At 33.7% G+C, this 22011-nt stretch overlaps 1 protein-coding gene across 1 annotated transcript; it reads right to left on the bottom strand.

Annotated features, from left to right (window-relative positions):
- Nucleotides 1-143: 143 nt before the first annotated feature.
- RAD50 (DNA repair-recombination protein (RAD50)) lies at nucleotides 144-21970 on the bottom strand. The gene is made up of 28 exons (XM_021435924.2): nucleotides 21605-21970; nucleotides 21394-21475; nucleotides 21176-21180; nucleotides 20903-21070; nucleotides 19824-19999; nucleotides 18369-18483; nucleotides 15673-15901; nucleotides 15347-15525; nucleotides 15077-15247; nucleotides 14762-14866; nucleotides 14578-14685; nucleotides 14269-14480; nucleotides 14073-14165; nucleotides 12543-12670; nucleotides 11602-11716; nucleotides 11387-11516; nucleotides 10899-11108; nucleotides 9679-9887; nucleotides 9247-9448; nucleotides 7738-7907; nucleotides 7339-7663; nucleotides 2959-3084; nucleotides 2825-2877; nucleotides 1545-1695; nucleotides 1385-1447; nucleotides 1135-1268; nucleotides 918-1046; nucleotides 144-815 (listed from the first exon to the last, which is right to left on the bottom strand). Exons 1-28 carry the CDS (start codon nucleotides 21725-21727, stop codon nucleotides 776-778), a joined length of 3951 nt encoding a protein of 1316 aa, XP_021291599.1. The 5' UTR covers nucleotides 21728-21970; the 3' UTR covers nucleotides 144-775.
- Nucleotides 21971-22011: the final 41 nt, after the last annotated feature.

A 22011-nucleotide genomic window follows, 5' to 3' on the forward strand; every position in this document is an offset into this window, starting at 1 on the left:
ATGGTCGTCGATGCTTAAAAAAAAATGGAAATGAAAAAGCTAGATGGAATTTGTGGTAGCCTTCTCCGAGGTTGAGAATATCCTATACCTAACCTTAATAGAGTAAGATATTTTCTTAGGTTCAACGGTCAGGATATCTCAGCTAAATCCGACTGCACTTTTCTTCATATCAGGAGTTTGAGTTTGGGTTATATAACATTCAGACTTCCCATATTGACATTTTAGTCATCTTGGTGTAGCAGGTACCAACTAAAATTCAAGTTGCTGTGTTCAAAGAGTATCAAATGAAGAAACTAATAATGAAGAAAAACGGTTCTTTCAACTTTTCCGTTGCTAGCAATATCGACCTCACAAATATTAGATTAAAGCCCTTACGTATCTCTAGAAAATGCCATATATAACTATTATAGATTTTTAATATTAAAGCATTCAATTTCATTTGTTGATTCATAATAGCATATTATGAAAATAACACAGCGATATTTTTACATCTTCACAATATCCCGTTAATAGCTCACAATTTTGTTACAATTCCCTCTCCTTTTGATCCTGCATTGTGCTACAGCTACTAAGTTCAAAGCATGCCCTTCTTTTACTCCATGGTGAGAACTAAAATTACAACCTATATGACCAGAAGGGCAACAGATCACTGTTTTTACTTCTGTACAAGCTTACATATAACAAACCAACCTCTCGCTTATATTTTAAGAGCAGCATTGGTCACATATATTGCTTCATCTCGATGAAAGGCACTTGAGCATGAAGTTCCAAAAATTCAATCAAATATCTCCTGGGCTTCAATTATACTATGCTGACTGAGAAAAGAGAGCAAGAAAAGACTGTACAAATCAGACAAAGTCCATACTACAATAAAAAAAAGGAGTAGAAAACTTCAGAGAGTAAAAGATAAGCCGTACTGATCATCTTTTGTGACCCGATAATATCTCTCTGCATGTTGCCGTTGACCAATCAGTTGAGCAAAACGTTCATCATGAGTAATTACAATCAGCTGAAAATTCTCCTGGCCTTTTCTGTCCTCCATAATTCTGGACAAAGGGGAAGGGAATGATCAGTAAATATTAAAGCCACTATCTAACTGAAAAATATAAGAAGGAAAGATGAAGGTGCTCATACCTAAGGAGAGCTGCTGCGAGACTCTCAGCATTTGGGCCATCCAAATTTGTGGTTGGTTCATCTAGTGCCAAGATACCACAGTTGAGGCAAAATGTCTCGGCTAAAGCCAACCGTATGATAAGGGAAGCAAGGACCTGAAACAAACAATAACTTCCATGTTGTTTCATTTCCTCAATGACGGTAGATAAGGTAGTAGTTCATGCATTACCACTTCCCCCAACTTATTTTCGCTCATCCAATGATCACTCACCTTCTGACCAGCACTACATCGTCCCCTCATTTCAAGCTCAGCATCACCAGTTTGCATGACAACCTATTTTGGAAGCAAGGGGAAAAAGATAATGACATATTGCAGTTCAAACAAGAAAATAAAAAAGCAAAAAGCAATAAATAATTAGAAGGTCCTCTACCTTGTAGCTATAAGAGCGAGTTCCAGCACCTTCAGAATCTGAATGAATACTAATATAATCTATATCTTGTCCTCTGTATGTTTGCTGCCACAATTCTCTTATAATTTTGTTTATTTCCTCCATTTTCATTGAATGGAAGCGCATGAGTGCTCTATAAACAAGAAAAAGAGAAAACACAGTTAATTTATTGGTATCTATAACCAAGTTAATAGGCACCTGACTCCTATGTAAAAATCTTTTAAAAAAGCACTTAACTCTTAGAGAGAGGGAAAGATTCATGGTGATTCAAAATATGCGCTAAATTGACACTTCCAATGCAGTGCAAAAGCATTAAATGCAATGAAATATTAGTGACAGGTTTGACTTCCAATGTAGCCATGGGCGACTACCACCAACTTGTGATTTCTGACTGAAAGGGGATTGAAAAAATGATTTTGGTTGCCACAAGAGCTGAAGGACACCTCCCAGTAAGTTTAATTATATCAAAAGAAAGCCTTAAATATTTTGAGGGGGAAAAAATGAATAAGAAAGTATGAAACATAAACAAAAAAAGGACAAATATGAGGTGCCAAAACCCCTGGCAGATAACTCAGTAAATGCTGTTCAACTAAATACAATACCATGTACGTATGAGAGTGTGTGTGTGCGTGTTTTTCAAGTGATACCAATTTGATGCAGTTGTCCATTAACTTTATTGCTAAAAGATCCAATTGGAAACATGCAATCACTCATACTAAAATCTGGTTAATGAAATTAGATAGAAAGAAGCAGAAAAGTAGATAAACTTGAAAGATACTAATACCAATATAATAGGAAATAACAACCAGTTTCAAGTGAAAGCAACAATTAATTAGAATACTCAGCAAAACAGACCATAAAACTCTTCACACCTAAAATAAAATAAGAGATTGTGGCTCACTTTTTAACATTGACTTCTTTTCATTATTTTATTTTATTTATTTTTAAGTTAGGACTTAACCACTGTGCATATGCTTTCTCAACTTGCTCTCCTCTTTGCTTCCTTTTTCCTTTTTTCTTTTAGTTTTTAGGGAAGTTATTACTTAGAGTAAAGTGTTTCTCTGTCTGTACAAACTCATGAAATTTACCTAAAATTTCACTCTCCCAATCAGAACAGCTTTTATAATCTACACTTACCAAATTATTCCCAGCTAGCATATAAAGGAACCATTCTTGGACATATTGGGAAAAAATTCAAAATTTAAATTTTAACTTGGCCATGTAATTAAAAAGACAACTTGAAAATTATGCAAATAGCATACTTGTCAAGTGCATTGTAATATCTATCCAGGTCCTTGTTTGCCATCTCAGTTGTCTGGAACAAAACATTCAAGTTAATAACATAATATAACAAGTGATAAAGGTTAAATCTGCATTATATTAAAATAATTGCCACCTTAAGCTGGATTAGCTGATCAAAGTACCGCTTGTCAATATCCTTGTATTGTGCTTGTTTAAGTTCAGCTTTATTCTTTGAAATATTACTCTGGTAAACAGACATTGTTCCTCGGCACCTGTTGATCTGCAGTGAAAGAGAAGCATCTGAAAACTCCGAGACAGATAAAGACGAACCTTTAAACAAAGGCTTAACGTGAAAAGGGCAAAGAATTGGAGCAGCTGAACATGTACGGTCAAAGTATTTAAATCTAAAGAAGTGATAATTAAGCTTTTCAAAGTGTAAATTCTCCCATCTTGTTTACCAAGGAAAAACTCCCCCCACAGCACTAATACTCTTGCATTGCCAAAGGCAAAAAGGGTTCCAAAAGCACTCGACCAAGTGAAGTATGTATGTTTGCCAATGTGTATGGATGCACATACTACTCACAATTTTAGTTAACAAACTTTTAGAAGATGTGTTTAAGTTTATACCCAATAAACTTACCTTACTGCTTTAATGTAGAAGGTGAAGGTGATCCTCAAACTTATGAAGAGGCAATGAAATCTCAGGATACTTTATTTTGGAAAGAAGCAATACAAGATGAGATGGAATCGATAATGGGAAACAAACCTTGGAAGTTGGTAGACCTCCCATTGGGTTTCAAGCTAATAGGCTGTAAATAGATTTTAAAAAAAAAAAGAAAGTTGATGAAACTATAAATAAGTTTAAAGTAAGGCTAATAGCAAAGGGCTTTAAATAAAAAGAAACTATTGATTATTTTGATACATAAGCATTGGAAGCAAGAATAGGTACAATTAGAGTGCTTATAGCACTTACATTTATACATAAGATGGTACTTCACCAAATGGATGTTAAAACAGCATTTCTAAATGGTGAATTAGATGAAGAAGTGTATATGGAACAATCTGAAGGGTTTGTATTTCTTGATCAAGAAAGAAAAGTGAGTAAGCTTGTAAAATCCTTATACGGATTAAAATAAGAACCTAAACAATGATATCAAAAGTGAGTAAGCTTGGAAGGGTGATTGGATGCCAAATGTATGTTATGATGTGTACAAGATTAGACATTGCTTTTACGGTTAGGATGCTAAGCCGATTTACAAGTAATTCAAGTAAAGAATATGGTTATGCTGTTCATAGAGTTCTTCGGTACTTAAAAAGTACAATGAATTATAGCATTTGTTATTCAGGTTTTCTTTCGGTTTTACAAAGATATACAGATGCTAATTGGAATTCAAATAGAACAAATTATACTTCTACGACTAGTTGAGTTTTTACAATTAATGAGGTTGCTATTTCTTAGGATTCTAAGAAACAATCTTGCCAAACAGACTCTACCATCAGAGCTGAATTTATAGTTTTAGATCTGCCACCCAAGAAGCGAAATGATTGAGAGATTTACTTTATGAAATTTTATTATAACCTAAACCAATGGCACCAATTTTCATACATTGTGACAATGAAGCAACAGTATCAAAAGCATATAATTAAGCAAACAATGGGAAAAGTTGATATATGAGACTTCAACATAGCGTTGTAAGAAAAAGAATTAGTGATGATATAATTACTATAATTATGTGAAGTCTTGTGAAAATTTAACGGATCCGTTTACCAAAGGTTTGAAAAAGGACTTGTTAATAAAAAACCTCAACAGAGATGGGTCTCAAGTTTATCAACTAAATCTCCAATGGTGGGAGCTCACCTCGACCCTTGTGGCTAACCTGCTAATCTTGGGTACTGACTATTCCACCACATGAATGATTGCAAGCACTAATTTATATTTTCCATCTAAAAGTGTGTGGTGCTTAGTTTTCGTAATGTGTAAGGTAAAGTTAAACAAAAGTTATTAATAGACCTATAACATATATATGTTGAAGTACTATAATTACGAAATACTTCCTATGGGGCTACTTATGTGAGTGAAAGTGTGATTGCTGTTGAGAACTAAAGGCTTGACTTTGACAACACTCATGAATAGATGCAAAACACAAGACCATAAAATGTGGTGGCAAAATTGGATACAAAGTAAGAAAGAAAGCTTGTGTGCATTTAGTGGCCTAACTAATCAATGAAACATCAATGATTCAATGCTTGGTCAACCACTCAATTCAGACTAGAACCAACCACACTCAGTAAGTGAAGGTTCAAATCTACGAGATACCTTCATTTATGCACAAGATTCCCAAAATTGTTCATATTTGAAATTTTGAAAATGGTGAGGGATTATTGGTGTATTTTTAAAATCAAAGATTAAGTTATATAATAAAAATCTATTTTAGCTCAAAAGTTATGTCACAAAAAGTGACATAGTATGACTATTGGATTGTAAGTAAGTTTTTTATGTGAATGGTTATGTTTCTTGGCAAAATAACATCCAAAGATTATAAGACAAATTCAAAAAATACCACAGTTCAAAAGCTTAAATATGAAAAGTTATTATTTCAAATTCTAGCTCAAAGATTATGTTTTATGCAATGAATGATTGTCTTTTCATAAGGTGATTATTGAAACAATACATTTATCCAAATATTGTATTTTGCAAAATAAAAAGATGTCTTTTAGACAAAGTAATGCCTTAATGAAAGCGTTGTGTCCTTGATGAAGAGACTTGCAAGCTTTTATAAAAGGCTTGTTGCCAACCATTTTGACACATCAAAAACAAAAACAAAACAAGAGCAAAAAAAAGTGCAAGAAAAGTGTAATGTTTTGAAAATTAACATAAGCACTTAAGTTCCCATCAACTAGAAAAGCGTCCAAATTCTTTATAATCTACTTACTGTAGAAAGTAAACTCTAAGGCTAAACAACTTTGTAAACACTTGAATGTATCTAACGGTCTACTTTCGTAAAGTGCAAGATGAAGTTAAACGTTGACTTCATTGTATCCGCTATTCGCATTATTCCCCTTTGCATACCGAATGGTGGGGATGAAATAAATCTTAAAGATAACGTCTATTCAAAAAGTTCTCCTTGAAGTCAATTTTACCGATTCCTTGAATTCCATCTAAACCCCATTTACACCTATAGGTTATACTTTCGAAGGTTACTTGGAATGGGCTAAAGATTGGAAGGAAAAATCAAGAATTCAACCAGTGATTTGGGTGCTATCTAGGTTCTCTGAACAGAACCCATGATTGTGTTCAAAATTTTGGGTTGACAGTTATAGGTGAACATGTGTAGGTAAGATTGCGATTTATTAAAGTAAACAATTAGATGTTTTATTGCAGTAGAATAAAATGACTTAAACAGTAATCTGTAGTAGTATGAACTCTTAAGATTGCAGAGAGCAGAATAAAGAAGATGAATAACGAAAGAGTATCGGCTCCTTTACCATATGCTTTTCAACTAGAGAGGTCCAGTTCATGGATTGATGAACAAGCCACATCATCAGACATAAAAGAACAAATATTTTCACACTGTTAAATGCTTTTCTTCCCCTTTTTCAAACATCTTTGTTTCTTCTCTTTCCATTCTCTTTTTGTATCTGATGAAGCAAAATCCCTAACTCTGCAGATCAAGCTTTCAACCCCTCTCTTTCAATAGTTAAAGTTGTGGTCATGTAATTTTTAAAGTCAAAACAAGGGTTGATCATAACTCATAAGGTACAGCACCAAAGAAATTTGATGGGATCTGGACTCATGAGCACCTATTGATCTCCGCCATGGCTTTACGAACAACTAGAAGCAAAATTTTTGGCTTGAACTTGAAAGTGGAAGCTGACAATCACCTTCAAAGGTGGGTTGTGAAAGAGTGACAGGAGACCGAGTCAAGGGGAGATAAGAAAATTGTACCTATGGCATTTTTATTTCAATTTGCAGATGGGTAGAGACAATGAAAACTAAACCTACTGTTTCCTGATTTGTCCTTTTTCGATTCATTTAATTTCATTTTTAGTTTTTGGCATATTTAAAACAGAAAGCGACACCTAAGCATGAATGGAGATTTCATAAATATTAAAAAAGAAAAACGAATTCATGAAAAGGCAAAACTGAAAGAAAAAAATGAAGGAGAATAAGCAATTCCTATTAACTAATGGGAATGACTAAAGTTTAATTGCAAATGTAGTTTGATAATCACCTTCATGCTTTATGAACAACTAGAAGCAAAATTTTTGGCTTGAACGTCAAAGTAGAAGGTGACAATCACCTCCAAAGTTGGGTTGTGAAAGAATGACAAGAAAAGACATGATAAATGAAACCCAAAATGGTAAATCCACTATCACTCTCACACTTATTGAATGAATACAATAAAGAACTGGAGACACCTATCAATTCAACAAGACAAATCGATGGCATGTTATCCTAAGATGAAAAGCTATCTCAGAATGCAATTAATTGAAAAGGTTAGCACAGAAGGATGCTAGTAGGAATTATACACACCTCAGAAAGAAGTCTCTCCCTTTCTTCTGTGATTTTTCGCAATTCACCTTCAAATTTGGAAATACCACCAATCTCCAATACTCTCTCTTGCAGTAAATCAATTTCACGAGTAAGTTTATCTACTTCAGCTTTTGTTTTCCTGTAATTCAAGTTATCCTCAATATTACGTCTTAATTGGTCTTGATTCCGCATCAAGTCTTTACTTTTGTTTAGCTCAGCTGAAATTTCCTGTTTTCTAGCATCACAGCTGAGAAGTTGAGATTCCATCACAGACTGCTGTTCTAGCAGTTCCTTTAACTTCTCCCCTTTATTCAAGTTATAATACCTGGTGGAAGAAAACTCCTGTCAAATGCAATGGCATGTAGGAGCAAGCTTTAAGTCCATGGTTAAGAAACATACCCTTTAATCTTATTATTAATTTGAGATAGTGCCTCAGCTTCGTGTTGATATGCACTTCTACTTTTATCCTGCTGCTCATATTCCTGAGTGAGTTTTACTTTCAAACATTCATAGTCTTTCAGTAATCTCTCTTTCTCCTTGAATGAAGAGCTGAAAGCCTCTGCTAAATGCTGAAAGTTCCAAGAAACATGATGAGAGTTAATAAAAGAAAATAGAAATTTTGAATATAAATGCCATTAGCAACTTAATAGCTCAGAAGTCTTTGTTATCAAATACAGTTTTCCAAACAAAAATACAGGTAAATTTTGAGGTCAAATTATTTCCAGAATCAATGCAGAGAAACATTTACTTGACAGAATTCATTGAAATGGAAAATAAAACTATAATGATGATTTACTAGAGAACAAAATTCGATGTCAGCACACTCACCCCCAAGGAGAGAAGGAGAGAGAAGTCCCAAAAGTTTGAGGTAGTAACAGATGGATCAAACTACACATATTTTGCCACCACTGCTACCATGTTTTAAGTTCAGAATTTATACTTTACAGGACCAGTTATCACAGTAAGAAATATTATGGCTGCTAATTTGAGAGACAAAGCTTGAATCCACTCTATTTCTTGCTCACCTACCTACCTTGTATTCAAACAGAATAACCAATACTTCACCTAAGTGTATGGCCAGAATGAAGCAAATGAAGATTAGCAAGTAGGACATATAGGAGAACGCTTGAAACTAAATAGAATTGCAATTTTTTATAAAATGATATCAAAAATTTCCTGCCCATGGTGAAAGTCTACTTTCAAGTAATCAGAGACAAAACATGAGCACCCTTCCTGAATCCAACCCTAAAGATTACCTACAAAAATAAGCTCACGCAGCTCTCAAATACCTACATTAGCATGGCATCAGTAACAATATAAACCGTTGGAACCTGATTGCAGAGGCCAAGTGCAGACACAGCAATATCATCTTCTAACCCCCACAGAATGGTTTGATCTGAAGTTCCAGGACCTTCTGTTATGATGGCCTAGAACTACAACCCAAATATCTACACTAACGGAATTTAAATGAAATTGATTCCAAATACAGTTGTCTTTATTCCATCAATGGCATAATTTGAAACTGTCAGCATATTAAAAATTAGGAGATTTTTACTGAAACTATAGATTCAAGTACGTTCACATGTAGAACAGGCGATTTAACATACTCAAGCTACATTATAACAGTAAGAAGAAATCCTAAGCACAATACATATAGGATTTTGAGTTTTGTAGGAAAAATGATCTCATCAAAGCTCAAAATAGTAAAATAGTGATCAGAGAGAAAGCTTGATATACCTATGTGCCCTAATATATTATTGCAACACTATGCTTGATATACCTATGTGCCCTAATATATTATTGCAACACTAAGCAAATATCGACAGCAAGAAAAACATATATATACTAGCACAAGATATTAATTCCAAGTTAAGTAACATCAGCTAAATGTCTTGAGAGATTATCAACCTTCTCCTCAAGATCAAGTTGACTTTTCTCATCAGCCAAGTGCTCTAACTCTTCTTCTGCCTTTTTGAAATCACGCAATGTGTTAGCCACCTCAACTTTTTTCTCCCTTATATCATGCCACCGCAATTGAATGCTTGACAAATCCTTTTCCATGAATATCTGCTCATCCCTTAACTTCTCCACTTCATCATGTAAAACATCCCTGGTTGCAAAAGAGAAGGATAAAACAAGAAAAAAGGGAAATGGAAGTGGGAAAAAGAATAAAAACTGAGATAATCAGAATAAAAGAATGTGCTAATAAATAAGAATTGCTACATACCAATAAGAAGTCAACAAAAATATATTGCCTATAGAAAAAACTTTGAAACTAAAATAATTATCAAAAGGTTGGCAACGCCCTGTATTTAGGTTAGAAAAGACAATGGTTGTTACCTGGTGCTTTGCAAACTTTTTAGCTCCAATTGGATTTCTTCCATAGTTCTGGCACCTTGCCCTCTGAAATCAAACTTATATTCCAAACCTTCAACTTGTGCTTGCAAACTCTGAATTTCTTGGAAGATCCTGTCAGCAGTTTCAATAGGTTCTACCAAGGTCTCAATTGAATCCTTATCAGTCTTTACTTGGGCTAAAACACCTAACACCTACAATAATAGCAGCAATAACAAAAATGATGCATTGTCAAAACTAAATAATCATCATGAAACGGTCTTTTCTCACTCTTTTTTTGTTAAAAGTATTATACCATAATACCTTATCAGATTATTTTTAAATGCAGAGTTAAGAAATCAAAATTCGTTAATTGCTTCTTTGGCACTTTGTATTGACAAGTTATACACATTGACTGAAACTTAGGGAAGATAGAAAGGAAAAAACAGTGCCAAAGATGACAGAAGAATATTCTTCTATATTGAAAGGTCAATTTTCAAAGCCTCATCTGAACTACTTTTGGCTGGGATGAAATAAATATCATTCCTTGTACAGGCAATCATGCCAACTTTTATTGTGTTGACTTACATCATCTCATCCCTTCTTGTTCCCCATAAGTTGTCGCTAAGTGAATTACCAACTTCCAATAATAACAAAGACTAACATAAAATGATGAATAGTCTTCATTCCAAGATGGCAAGTTATTTTTAATAATTGAAACTGGATTTTCCAATCCTAAAAGGATAATTTTCCATTAATTTATTTTTCATGCTGTTCAAATACAGGAAAGCGAGGAAAATGATCTCATGTAAGCCATTTTCTGCAATACATAGAGACCTCAAAAAGACTTGAAGTTAAAGGCACTAGTACGACCATTGATCATATGCTAAAAGTAAGCATTTACTAATTACTTTGCCACAGCCATTTAAAATGGGTAACCAGTTACTAAAGAGTTTTTCTGTTTTCTGTTTCCTGCTTGAAACATGTTTCTGCATGCAACATGTAAGTAACAAAAGAAAGTGCAAAACCCATATGCCACATCAGCATTAATCACATACATAGGACTACTTCAACCTTCCATAAAATGCTGGCTAAACAGACAATGTGATATAGAACCATGAGAGAAGTGATGCCACAAAATGTGATTTTCTTTTTTTTTAATCTTAACAATAAATCATAGCATTACTCACATAACTAAAGTCACATCTACTGAAACAGATACATACATCATAATGGGCCTGAGACTTTTGATCCAGCTCTTCAGTAAGCTTGTGCAAAGTTTTCTCAGCAAGAGGAATTGTCTCCTTTCCAATTTTAACATTTTCCTCATAAACCATGCGAAGCTTGTCCAACTGCTGAAAATGAGACTCAGCATTTGACGATTCCATTGCCAACACTTTCATATGTTCAGCCGAAGTTGCTGCCTTGACTCTTTGCTGTGATTTACAAGAAAGTACAACACAATTTAGAAAAAGTTGAGGAACTTTATGCTGACTAATCTATAGACACCAAAGTAAAATATAAATATCAGGGAAAATCACATAAAGTATGCAAACAATATTAAGTGGTCAGTGATTAAAGGAAAGGCTAAAGCTTTGAAAGTCCTTTGTTTGGATTCCCCTGCACCCTGTATGTGTGCAAGTGGATCAATAAATATATTAAAGAAAAGATTAATGATAAGCTTTTGGGAAACCTATATAATAAATATCACAACCTTCTTAACAAATTCATCTTCCTCTTCAGCAGAAAAAGGGCGCTCACAGCATGGGCAAATATGATGAGCACGCGCAACTCTTTCAAATGGATCAAACATTTGCCTCATGCCATCTGCAATGTTGAATTTGCTGCAGGCAATGATCCAGATGATTACTAGCATGTCACAAATTTGACAAATGACAAAATATTGTTTCTAAAGTCAAACGCAAGAACCTTTTATGGACATCTTTTTTCTCCTTAGCAGTCTCCAAGACGCTGGGATAGGAATCAATGGTAAAAGATTGTTGATCTAAAGAATTTAGTCTCGCTTCAAGAAATCTCTTCCTTGCTGAATTTAAATGACAAAAGAGAACACACAAAAAAATGTAGTATGAGTAGACAACCTTGAGATCTCACATTGATAGCTGGTTATATAAATTGTGTGCTCTTTCAAAGTCAAAGGCTAAGATCATGGACTCTTCATCAGTCAAGAAGTCCTTCTGGTCTGAGGAAGGTGTCCTTGGTAGTTAGTAAGTCACTAGTATAGTATTTATCAAGATAATTAAATTTTATGTGTTCAAAGGTACTCTTCAATTTCTGTTTTGCAGGAATGGACCTCAGTCATTGTCCCTTGGGTTTTATCTTGTGTTTGGTGAAGTTATTTGCCCTTTTGTATGGCCTTTAGCTTAATGAATTTAGGTGTTATTCCTATGTATAAAGATCTTAAACATCCAAGTCCAAATAGGACAAATTTGGTTTTGCTTATTATATTTCTTTCTATTGCCGGACTCAGTAGATTTTTTGCTAAGGATATTAATTATTTGAGTATTATTGCAGAACTTGTTATTAAGTGATTGAAATATTTCCTCCTTCATTATTCTCTCTCAACTGCTATAGCACATATATGCTGATCATAGCATAGGAATGATACTCGTAAACTTGCTACATTGTATTTTGATGCTAACCAGCAATCGTTTCCCCTCAATTCCAGCTTTCTTTTGGAATCAAATCTCAATTTATTGAAACTCTAAATTACGTATCAGATTTAACATGCTTTAACATGAATGCTAAATCTGCACTGTGGTAACAACCTTAAAGAACAAAATTAAAACAAGAAAATTGATATCATTAAATACTAGATAACTATGTAAATAAAAGCCATGAGTGCTACTTACAGTCCATATCCTTGTGATGTTTGGATAAGTTAGTATTAATTTCATCTATTTTCATCTGTAACATATTTACTTCCTTCTCAGCTTCACTGGATTTTGTGCTCAATTCATCAAACTCCATTTGAAGAGACCTGAAAAGAGAATAGCTCAAATTGAATCACCTATAAATATATGAAAGTAGGAAAAAGAAAAATTTACAGACACCCATAAATATGATGCAGAAGGATAAATCATATAAGGAGAACTTGAAGTATTAAAAACGGTTAAATCGGTGTCAAAAACAAACCAAAAGGAAAGAAACTAAATTAGAATCATTTCAGAACATATTGATGCCAAATTTCCCAAGGAACATCAATGATCACAAATATTGCCACATATGTGTGCAAATTGTCAATATATGATGAATTAAATGTTTGGTATACTACAGAAAATTAAATGTTAAAACAGATTTTGATTTGCATTTTTCCCTTTCTAAAGAATGACGTAAATGAAATTTTATGTTTAATTAGAGTTGAAAAGAAGAAGGCATAGAAGAAATTCTTCTAATTAAAACATAAGGGTAATGTAATCAAACAATTACAATTGTGAAACAATTTTGACCAAAATACAAGGTTGCTGGATATTTCAGCAGTTTTATTATGAAACCAAAATTGAAAAATGTTATATCCTAGAAATTTTTAATTGGTATTTTAATAATAAAAATATTGAATACATTTTTAAACAACTTACACCATACTTCAAGTGTGCAATCACACTTCCACGTTGTGATATAAATAATTATATTTGCAAGGACAGAGTTACATCAAAGAAGCATTTAGTATCTATCACCCCCTGTGATGGAGGATTATTCATGATGTACAGTGATCTTACATCATCAATATAAGATCACTGGTGACTTTGCAGCACCTCATTTTAAATAAAATTTTAAGATTACAATATTACGGTAAAAAGAGTGCTTCACTTCTTTAATAACAAAATCACCTATAATTTAAAAAATATCATTTGTACATATATCTGTATATAACCTAGGAGCATATAATTATATATTTACATCAATAAAAGTATTTCTATATTAGATATCCATGTTTGACTTTGCATGAAATTTTAGAAAATTTTTTGACTTTAAGGTATTTTATATTAAATTAAAAAATTTTCATAATACCAATGTTCAATTGCTTTTAATGTCAAATTTTACCCTATTCATTTATTTATAATAAAATATACAACATGTATATATATTAATATATCAGGGAAATTTGTCTAAAATTCACCATCAAATGGGCAATCCAGCATCATTGAAATAATGGAAGTGGATGGAATCATCCCATTGAATGATGACACAAACTGAGCTCGGTGATGTAAAATCACTACCATGTAGAGTTATTAAGGTGATACCAACTGATCCCATCAGGAAAAGATCAATCATCATTACCCTTATCACTCTCGATCATCACCAATACCAACACCCCCAAAGATTTTCCTTCACAAAAGTTTGGTTCAGAATGAATTAAGAAGTGCTTTTGTTCAACCAACCTTAAAGCTTGGATAATTTCCCTTTTCAAATCTTTGTCAGTAGGAACCCTCCCTTTTAGCACTCCTCTTATCCTGTCCTTGTACTCGTCAATTCTGGAAAAAGTAAACAAAAATAAAGCCATTAGTTTCAACATGACAAAGGAATAGACCAAAAATCAACTTAGAATGAGGCTTATGAAAGGTAAAGCAGATTTACATCTTTTTGTGTTGTTTCTTCTTATTCTCCAATTCTCTCTTCTTTATAGATAGTAGCGTTCTCTCCTCAGCATCGCCAGCAATGATGTCTCTCTCACGATTAAGAACCTTAATCTTTTGATCTATGTCATATACCTCATGCTGCTTTTGACGTATGTTTGCATCAAAGTTTCGTTCATCAAGTTGTTTTTTCTTTCTGTCAATCTCAATTTGCTGCCAACAGCAAAATTAAGAGAATCATTACTTTTCATATGGCTGATAAATATTCTCTACAATGAGATTTTTGAATCCAAAGCAAGGCTATACTCACCATATTCTTTTCTCTTTCATCAATGCGAGAAAGATTGACATCAGAAATTTGAAGTTCAAGTGAATCACGATCAATTTTCTTCTCTTCCAAACGTTTCAAAATAGAACTCTGAAGCATATCACATGTTAAATATGAGAACCAGGGAAGTTGGAAAGTTACATAGCATGCATTCTCAGAGACAGACCTTGATTTCTAATTTAGCCTTCCTCTGAGCCTCAGTACTGTTTAAACGGTCATTTGCACCCAAGTAGCAATCCCATGCACTCTTTAGTTTCATTTCATTTGATTTCTGAAATTACAGTAAGTAATACTTAGAAGTAAGACCATTTGAAATGAAGCCACTTTTGTATTGGTGAAAATAATCTCAATTTCCAAAGTGCATCAATGAAAATTATATCATGCTATACATAATTTGATCTCCAGTAATTGGGTAACAATAACAACTGCACACATCTAGGCAGAGGGAAGATGCACTACTTCATAAAAACACAAAAATTACCTTTTTCTCATCCAAATCTTTATCAAGCTCCATTAACCTCACTTCTATTTGATTTGTAAGATTCAGAGCAACGTCATCACTGAAGGGGCTATTTGGAATAGACCCTAAATTGAGCTTTATATGTAATCCTCGAATCGCGGAATCCCTTTCGTCTTTCAACACCACAAGATTCTGAAAGAAAAAGTTAAAAAAGTTCACCATAATAAAATTCACACAGTGGACAGCTTATGATTATAATCTTTAAAAGATGTGCTGTTCCTTTTGTATCACCTCAGCATCCCTCTGAAGCTTGCCAATCTCCCCAATATATGTCTCTAATTTCCTCCGGTAAGCAGAACTCTCATTGTTCAAATCCTGCTGGTTGCTCTCCATTTTCTGAATTTTATTTTCCAATAACATGATCCTTTCGTCAAACTTGGTTTTCCATTCCATCAATTCTTCATCAGTATCTAACAATACAACACAAGAAAATATCTGCTGCTTAAACATATAAATTTACAAGAGTGATTTCTTAAATGCGGAATTTACATAACTCCCACAAAAAAAAAAAAAAAAGTAAAGTAAAGAATCCTGCTTCTGTTATTGAATTGACAAACCTTCATTTTCCTCAGCAAGAGCTGCATATTGTTTCTGCTGCTCCTTGAACAAAGTGCTCCTTTCAGCAGTCTTAGTTGATTTCTGGTCCTCTAGCTTTCGCAGATCTTTCAATGTTGCTTCAGCATTATGAATCTTAGCATCCAGGTTATCAATGTTTTTTTCCAAGTCCTGTATTTGGCTTTTTAAAGATTCTGTTTTTTCTTGATCTTGAACAATGCTTTCTCGAAGCTGTATAAAGAACCATATCAACAAATATACTTTAAGTTGAGGTTCATAAGATGTCGAATATTAGGGTAATTATAAACCCAAACCCTACTGTAAACAGATGGGTTAGATCCCTGTAAACATATCAAATATCAGATTAGCTCCATATTTCCAGTATCTACCTTTTCCCTTGACTTTGCTAACCTTGCCAACTTCAGAAACGCTCACCCACTTCCATGCATATTCTTTTTTTTTTTCACATTTATGGCACATTAAGAAGGAAAATCTAGGCCTTAGAAACACAATGGGAAAGTGTCATATGAATGTATGTTTCTGCGTCTCACAAGGACAGAAGTTTAGCTTCACCTCATCTAAAACAAAGACAAAGAAACTAGAATGCTAAACAATGAGCAAATGTGCATGAAGTTCCAATGTCATCAAATTATCAAATAAGAAAATAACAAGATTAAGGCAAAAACCAAGAAATTTAACCATCAGTACATACACAGTAAAGCCAATGAAATGACTTCTTACTTTTGATTCATTATGGCCTCCAAGAGAATCGACACAATGCATGCATATCAACACCCACAGGACAAAGTAGCGGGGGGACTCAGTTATCAGAAACAGCAGAAAACGAGGCATCAATAGCAATATAAGTTGCCAAGAGCTTCAAGAGTTTAGCCGACAATATTTGTTAAGATATCAACACATAAAGCTCAAAGTCTGGAGTATCAGGACAGCCTATGGCTCTAATAAAGTACAAAAATAAAGCAAATATCATGCATATCCTCCATATGGCTTATTTCAAGACAAAAATAAAAAGGACAGATTAGTAAAGTATATGTTAATAATATAGGCAAAGAGGCTTACATACAGATAAGAAATAAAAAAGTCTCGAGAAGTTATAACTGACAAATTGCCTAAAAGTTTTGTAACTATTAAAGTTATTCAACTGAAAATATAGATCGTATCCAAGTGACCACCTGCAAATGTTCTAGAAAATATAACTGATGGCAAAGCATATTTAGGATTAGGGATGTTAAGTAGACTCATACTTTGCTTTTCTCAGTCATCCACAACATCCCAAAAAATATCGCAAAGACACTCACATGATAATCTTCACAATACCTCATCAAAATAGTACTTCCTTCTACAATAACATACCGAAATTGATTAACAATGATTTTCTCATCACTCATGTTACCATCAGTCATGATAGCTAGAAGTCTCTCCACCCAAGGATAGAGCTAGTTATTCCGAACTCCGAAGTAACTGACAGTTTCAAGGATCAAACTTGCTCTCATACAAATTGATGTAACTAATGGAATACGGTCAGATTATAAAAGGATGTAAACAAAAATTGGGAATAAGAATAAAGAAACAAAGAAACAAAAATCTAAAAGAAAAAAATGGTAAAAACTTTAAACACTTCAACTAGAATTAAATGAAACAGGGAGAAACATGATATAAACAGAGGAAATGATGCTTGAATGATTTGATACATTTAAAGTTTGTTGCCTCTGCTACATCCCTAATTTAAAACCTTGTTTGGATTTATAAGTTATAACTTAAAACAACAAATGCTCCAAAAAACAAATTAAATAATACCCAGTCAAGGTCAAATCCTTTAGAAAGGATTAGATGAAACCAGCAGAACGTGAGGATAAACAGACAAAATTCCTCTTCAGTGATTTTAATTTATTCAAAATGCTACTTTGAAATTACTCTATCATCAAATCCCATGCTAGAACTAAAACGAACATAAAATTGCAAATATTAACTTTTAAAACAGATCTAAACCTTCAAAAAATTTTGAAACAAATTTCTAATGAAAATGATACAAAGTGAATATCAGATATAATTTTCATACATACATACGTCAATCTTCTAGTTTCTAGAAGGGAAAAGAGAGAAGGAGAAGGAGAAGGAAAAGGAAAAGGAGAAGACAACAGCTATGGAGAAAATCGTCTTTCAATTACAAACAATCCAAAAAATAATACTATGCAAACTAAACTATTCATAAACTCAACCCATAAAACCCTAATCTAAACATGAAAAGAAGAGAACCTTAATTGTATATCAAAGCCTAATAATGCACTGAGAATTTCCTTATCATTTTTCATAAAAGATGATTTGTCATGGTGTGAATATTTAGATTATACCACTTAAGGACAAAGATCCTCTGTGTTTTTCACCAAAATAAAAATGAGTCCCTCCAACCATACACTTTTTGTTAACAAAATTGACCAGCATCGTTAGACACTTGCAAAACACAATCAGTCACTTGATCAATGATAGAAAACAGCATGAGTATGTTACATGGCTTATGCCATGGTGTAGGCCTTGAGAACTTATAATTTGCTATTTAAAATGAGAGATGAACAACACCGCCTGAACAGAAATTATAAACACATAAGGGATGGAAAGACGAAGAAGAAACTGAATTAAAAAATTGTGGAAAAAAAAAAGAAACAAAAAATATGTCCACCTTATATGCAGCATCTTTCAAGGTCTGCAAGTGCTCCAGTTTTAGCTTGTAAGCCTTTACCTCTTGAGCCTGATCCTTGTGAAGTTTTTTGATGACCTCCAAGGCTTTTGTATATCTGTTTACAGGCAGCCATTAGCAGAAGTGTTAAAGAATATCCTAAAACAATCAAGACAAATATATATTTAGTGGACAAGTAAGCAAATTAGAAATTGTTGTGAGGAACTGTAAATGTACTTCAGATAAGTAAACAAAAACCATTCAAGGAAATCCACTATGCTTTATTAACTCAAGCAGGTGTAACAGATATTAAATGATATCCAGATTTCTGATATATAAACACTCTATCCTGCAACACAAAAAATACATAAATATCAAAATTATGATTCAATCCTACCAAGATTGGTATTCAATGCCTCAGCATATTTGATGAAAATTCTCAACTTGCAAGAAAGAACTCAAGGAGAAAATTACTGTTTGTCACCATCTTAGTAAACATTTTTGCTCCTGAAAAACTGTCACTCTTCCATTGCAAGATTTTCTTTGAACCATTCTGGAGCTTGAATATATCACAAAATGAGCCCAATGTCGATATAATTCAAGTCTAACCTTTCTTTGGTATGGTGAACATTATTTATAGATGCTGTAACTTTCAACAAAACAAAATGTGAAGACTTATGAAATAAGTATATAACCGAAATAGAGACCATGCACAGAAAGATTTATCTGGAAAAAGAGAAGTTTCTGAAAATTTAAATGTGCCAACTAGCCAACAAATGCACTGCTGGTTGGACTACAAGTAGAATCTAAAAATACGATGAAATCTCGGAAATAATCTAATGTTCATGCTTTTCAAAAAGGAACTCCTGCTAAGAAGCACAAACAACTCCTACCTAGCCCAACCCTGCCCCCTCATCCTAGAAAAATAAAATAAAAGTACAAAAAATCAAAGAATTTTGGCCCAAAATCTGTGCCTTCGTCATCAAAATGCTTCAAATCAGATAGAATGTTTTCAAAGATCTGGAATTGAAGTCTTAAATGGCAAGTTTCAGCAGTAAGCCAAACATAAAAGAAATGATTTCATGAAAATATCGAACCCATATTGCTGCCAACTCAGCAATACAATCAAATTATAAAGCAGCAAAACACATGGTGACGAACATTATAAAGAGATGTGAATTACTCATAAAACTTTTACTTTCTAGGGGGCACAAATATATTAAGAGAATTCAAGAGATGAGAGAAGCAAATCTTTGAATCCTGGCTTGTAACTTGGGATAAGAATTTGTAAATACAAGGACATGGGGACAGAACGGTGTTTCTGTACACTAGACATGCTAAAAAATCCAAAACCAGTGATAAAAAGCATAGTTGCACAAACAACAGGTAGCAGGTAGTACACAACTAATCTCCATATTAAGGAGGACATGCATTTTAAGGAAAAAAAAAACAGCATACCTGGTAGCAGAGAAGATATCATCAAACTTCTTTTTTAAAGTCGAAGGATCTTGTAAAGGCCAATTGGCCTCATCTTGGTGTACAAATATCACATTTTCCAGAATAGCTTTTGAGACACCCATTAAAGCTGGTATTTCCCGGTCCATGTCGGCACATCTATAGCTGAGGCAAACTTTCTGCAGTTCACAAACAAACAAGAAATATTAAAAGTGCAACCAGTGTTAGATTCATACCAAATCACGCAAGCTCCACATGGAGATTGATACTAATGTAGCAAATACAACCACACTACAATTCTTGAGGAGTGTACGTAAGCAACATGAATTTGCTCAAAACTCTGAATAAAGGCTAACTCACTCAAAAGAAAATCTTCATGCAGTAACCACCAAAATATTCCTTCGATGTTCTGACTAACCCAACCACGAAGGTCTCCAGCTCAGGGCCAAAGTTATTTAATTTTAACTCAACCACATAACTCACTCAAGGTTAACGGAACCATGCACTCACAAATCCTTCATGATACACAACAGTAATGTCCAAATAATGACAGAACTTTGCATTGAAAAAAGGATGTATATATTAATGCGTTTTACCTTTATTCATAATTATCAGTAGCCCATTTAAACTCATCCCAGATATTGATAATTAATCAAACAGGTTATTCTTTTGATCATGCATATTCTAATGACAAAAGAAATGTGCTTCTCATATAGCAATAAAAAATAAAATCTCCTCGTTTAAAAATTAAAAAGAAACAATTAGGTTGGAACTCACATGTCAATTTCCCAAAGACAGAATAATAATCTATAACAAAGAGCTCAAAGAGTCCATGTTCCAAAGCTCTTGTAGAACACATGAAGTTTCACTAGGATTACCATGATATTCCTGACATTATGTTATTATGAGTCTGTAACAATGCTCCTTATACACATATCACATCAAAAACATAAGGGCATTTAGTTGTATGATTGAAATAAGAGCTTAATATATATTAGAAATCTTTATTATAATAAGATAAGACAATAAAAATGAATTCATTTAACACAAGTAAGATCGCTCAAAACAATGTTCTCTTTCACCTCTCCAGTGTGAGGATTTATTGTTTGAAGCACGCTCTCTATTGCTTTATACTCCATCTTCGATGCCTTTTGCGTCAATTGGAATGACCTTATACACACCACATCTTTTCCCGCTGCTGTCTTGAACCGCAGCTTAATTTGCCCCTTTGTCTCTGTCTCCCCTGCAACCTACGTAAAGGTAAATATGCCCTACTATAATCCCTTCAACTCTAGAAATTATAAAACAAAAATGAGTCTACCACATAGTTTACTTATTCTTGGTTTGACTGTTACTTCTGCTACTCGCTTATTCACTTTTTACATTTTACTTCCTCAAAAGTTTCAAAACAGCAAAATCATACTCAATTAAAGATGAGTAAATGGCTGGAGTTTAACACATAATGAAACACATTTGTTCCTATGGAAATTCAAATCATGCATTTTGCAATTATCAAAAGTTAAAAATTCTACTTCTTAAAAAAAAAAAGAAAGTGAAGATGGGTACCTTGGGCGATCATGAATGAAACTATGACCAGACCTTGCATTTGGAGGCAACTCCCCAGTGCAAGAAAGCTTCAAGCACTCGATAATTGTCTGCAAACCACCACCACCACCACACACCCCCCCCCCCCCCCCAAAAAAAAAAAAAAAGAGGAAAGAAAAAACCATTAAAAGAAAGCTATATAAAGAAGCAATAGATTAAAAAAGGGAGTGGGGAATTACGGTTTTGCCAGCGCCATTGGAGCCGACGATTAAGGTTAAGGGTTTAAAGAAAGTAATGACGTTTTTGTTCTCCGGGTCGAAACTCCGGATTCCTTTTATCAGCATTTTATCCACCGTGCTCATCTTTTGTTTTTCCTTTTTTCTGTTTCTTCTTTAGTAAATTCTGGGCTGTGCGCTACTGAAGAGGAAGCAAAACCATGAAAAATGACAAATAAAAAAGGGTTTCATACAGAGTTGGTTTCTGATTCTAGTGGGGAGGTTTAAGCAGAAGAAGAGAGTGGAAATATAGCTGGGTTGAAGAGGAAAGGAATTAGAGGGAAACAAATGGGCATTTTGACTCTCTCCTTTGGAAACTAGTCCAAAGAGCGGCAGGCTATTTTTGGGTATCCATCATCAATTTTTCTTCC

Source organism: Theobroma umbraticum, unplaced genomic scaffold (assembly GCF_002168275.2).
Source record: "Theobroma umbraticum cultivar Fairchild unplaced genomic scaffold, ASM216827v3 scaffold_130.0, whole genome shotgun sequence".
NCBI classification, from domain to species: domain Eukaryota; kingdom Viridiplantae; phylum Streptophyta; class Magnoliopsida; order Malvales; family Malvaceae; genus Theobroma; species Theobroma umbraticum.

Excerpts from the sequence above, each read along its gene's own strand:
- RAD50 (XM_021435924.2), bottom strand. The coding sequence starts at position 21,727 with ATGAGCACGGTGGATAAAATGCTGATAAAAGGAATCCGGAGTTTCGAC. Across the intron at positions 15,902-18,368 it reads TGAAAGATGCTGCATATAAG|CTTCGAGAAAGCATTGTTCA; the intron begins GTGGACATATTT and ends TTCTTTATACAG. Across the intron at positions 11,109-11,386 it reads AAGATGAATTTGTTAAGAAG|CAAAGAGTCAAGGCAGCAAC; the intron begins GTTGTGATATTT and ends TGTAAATCACAG.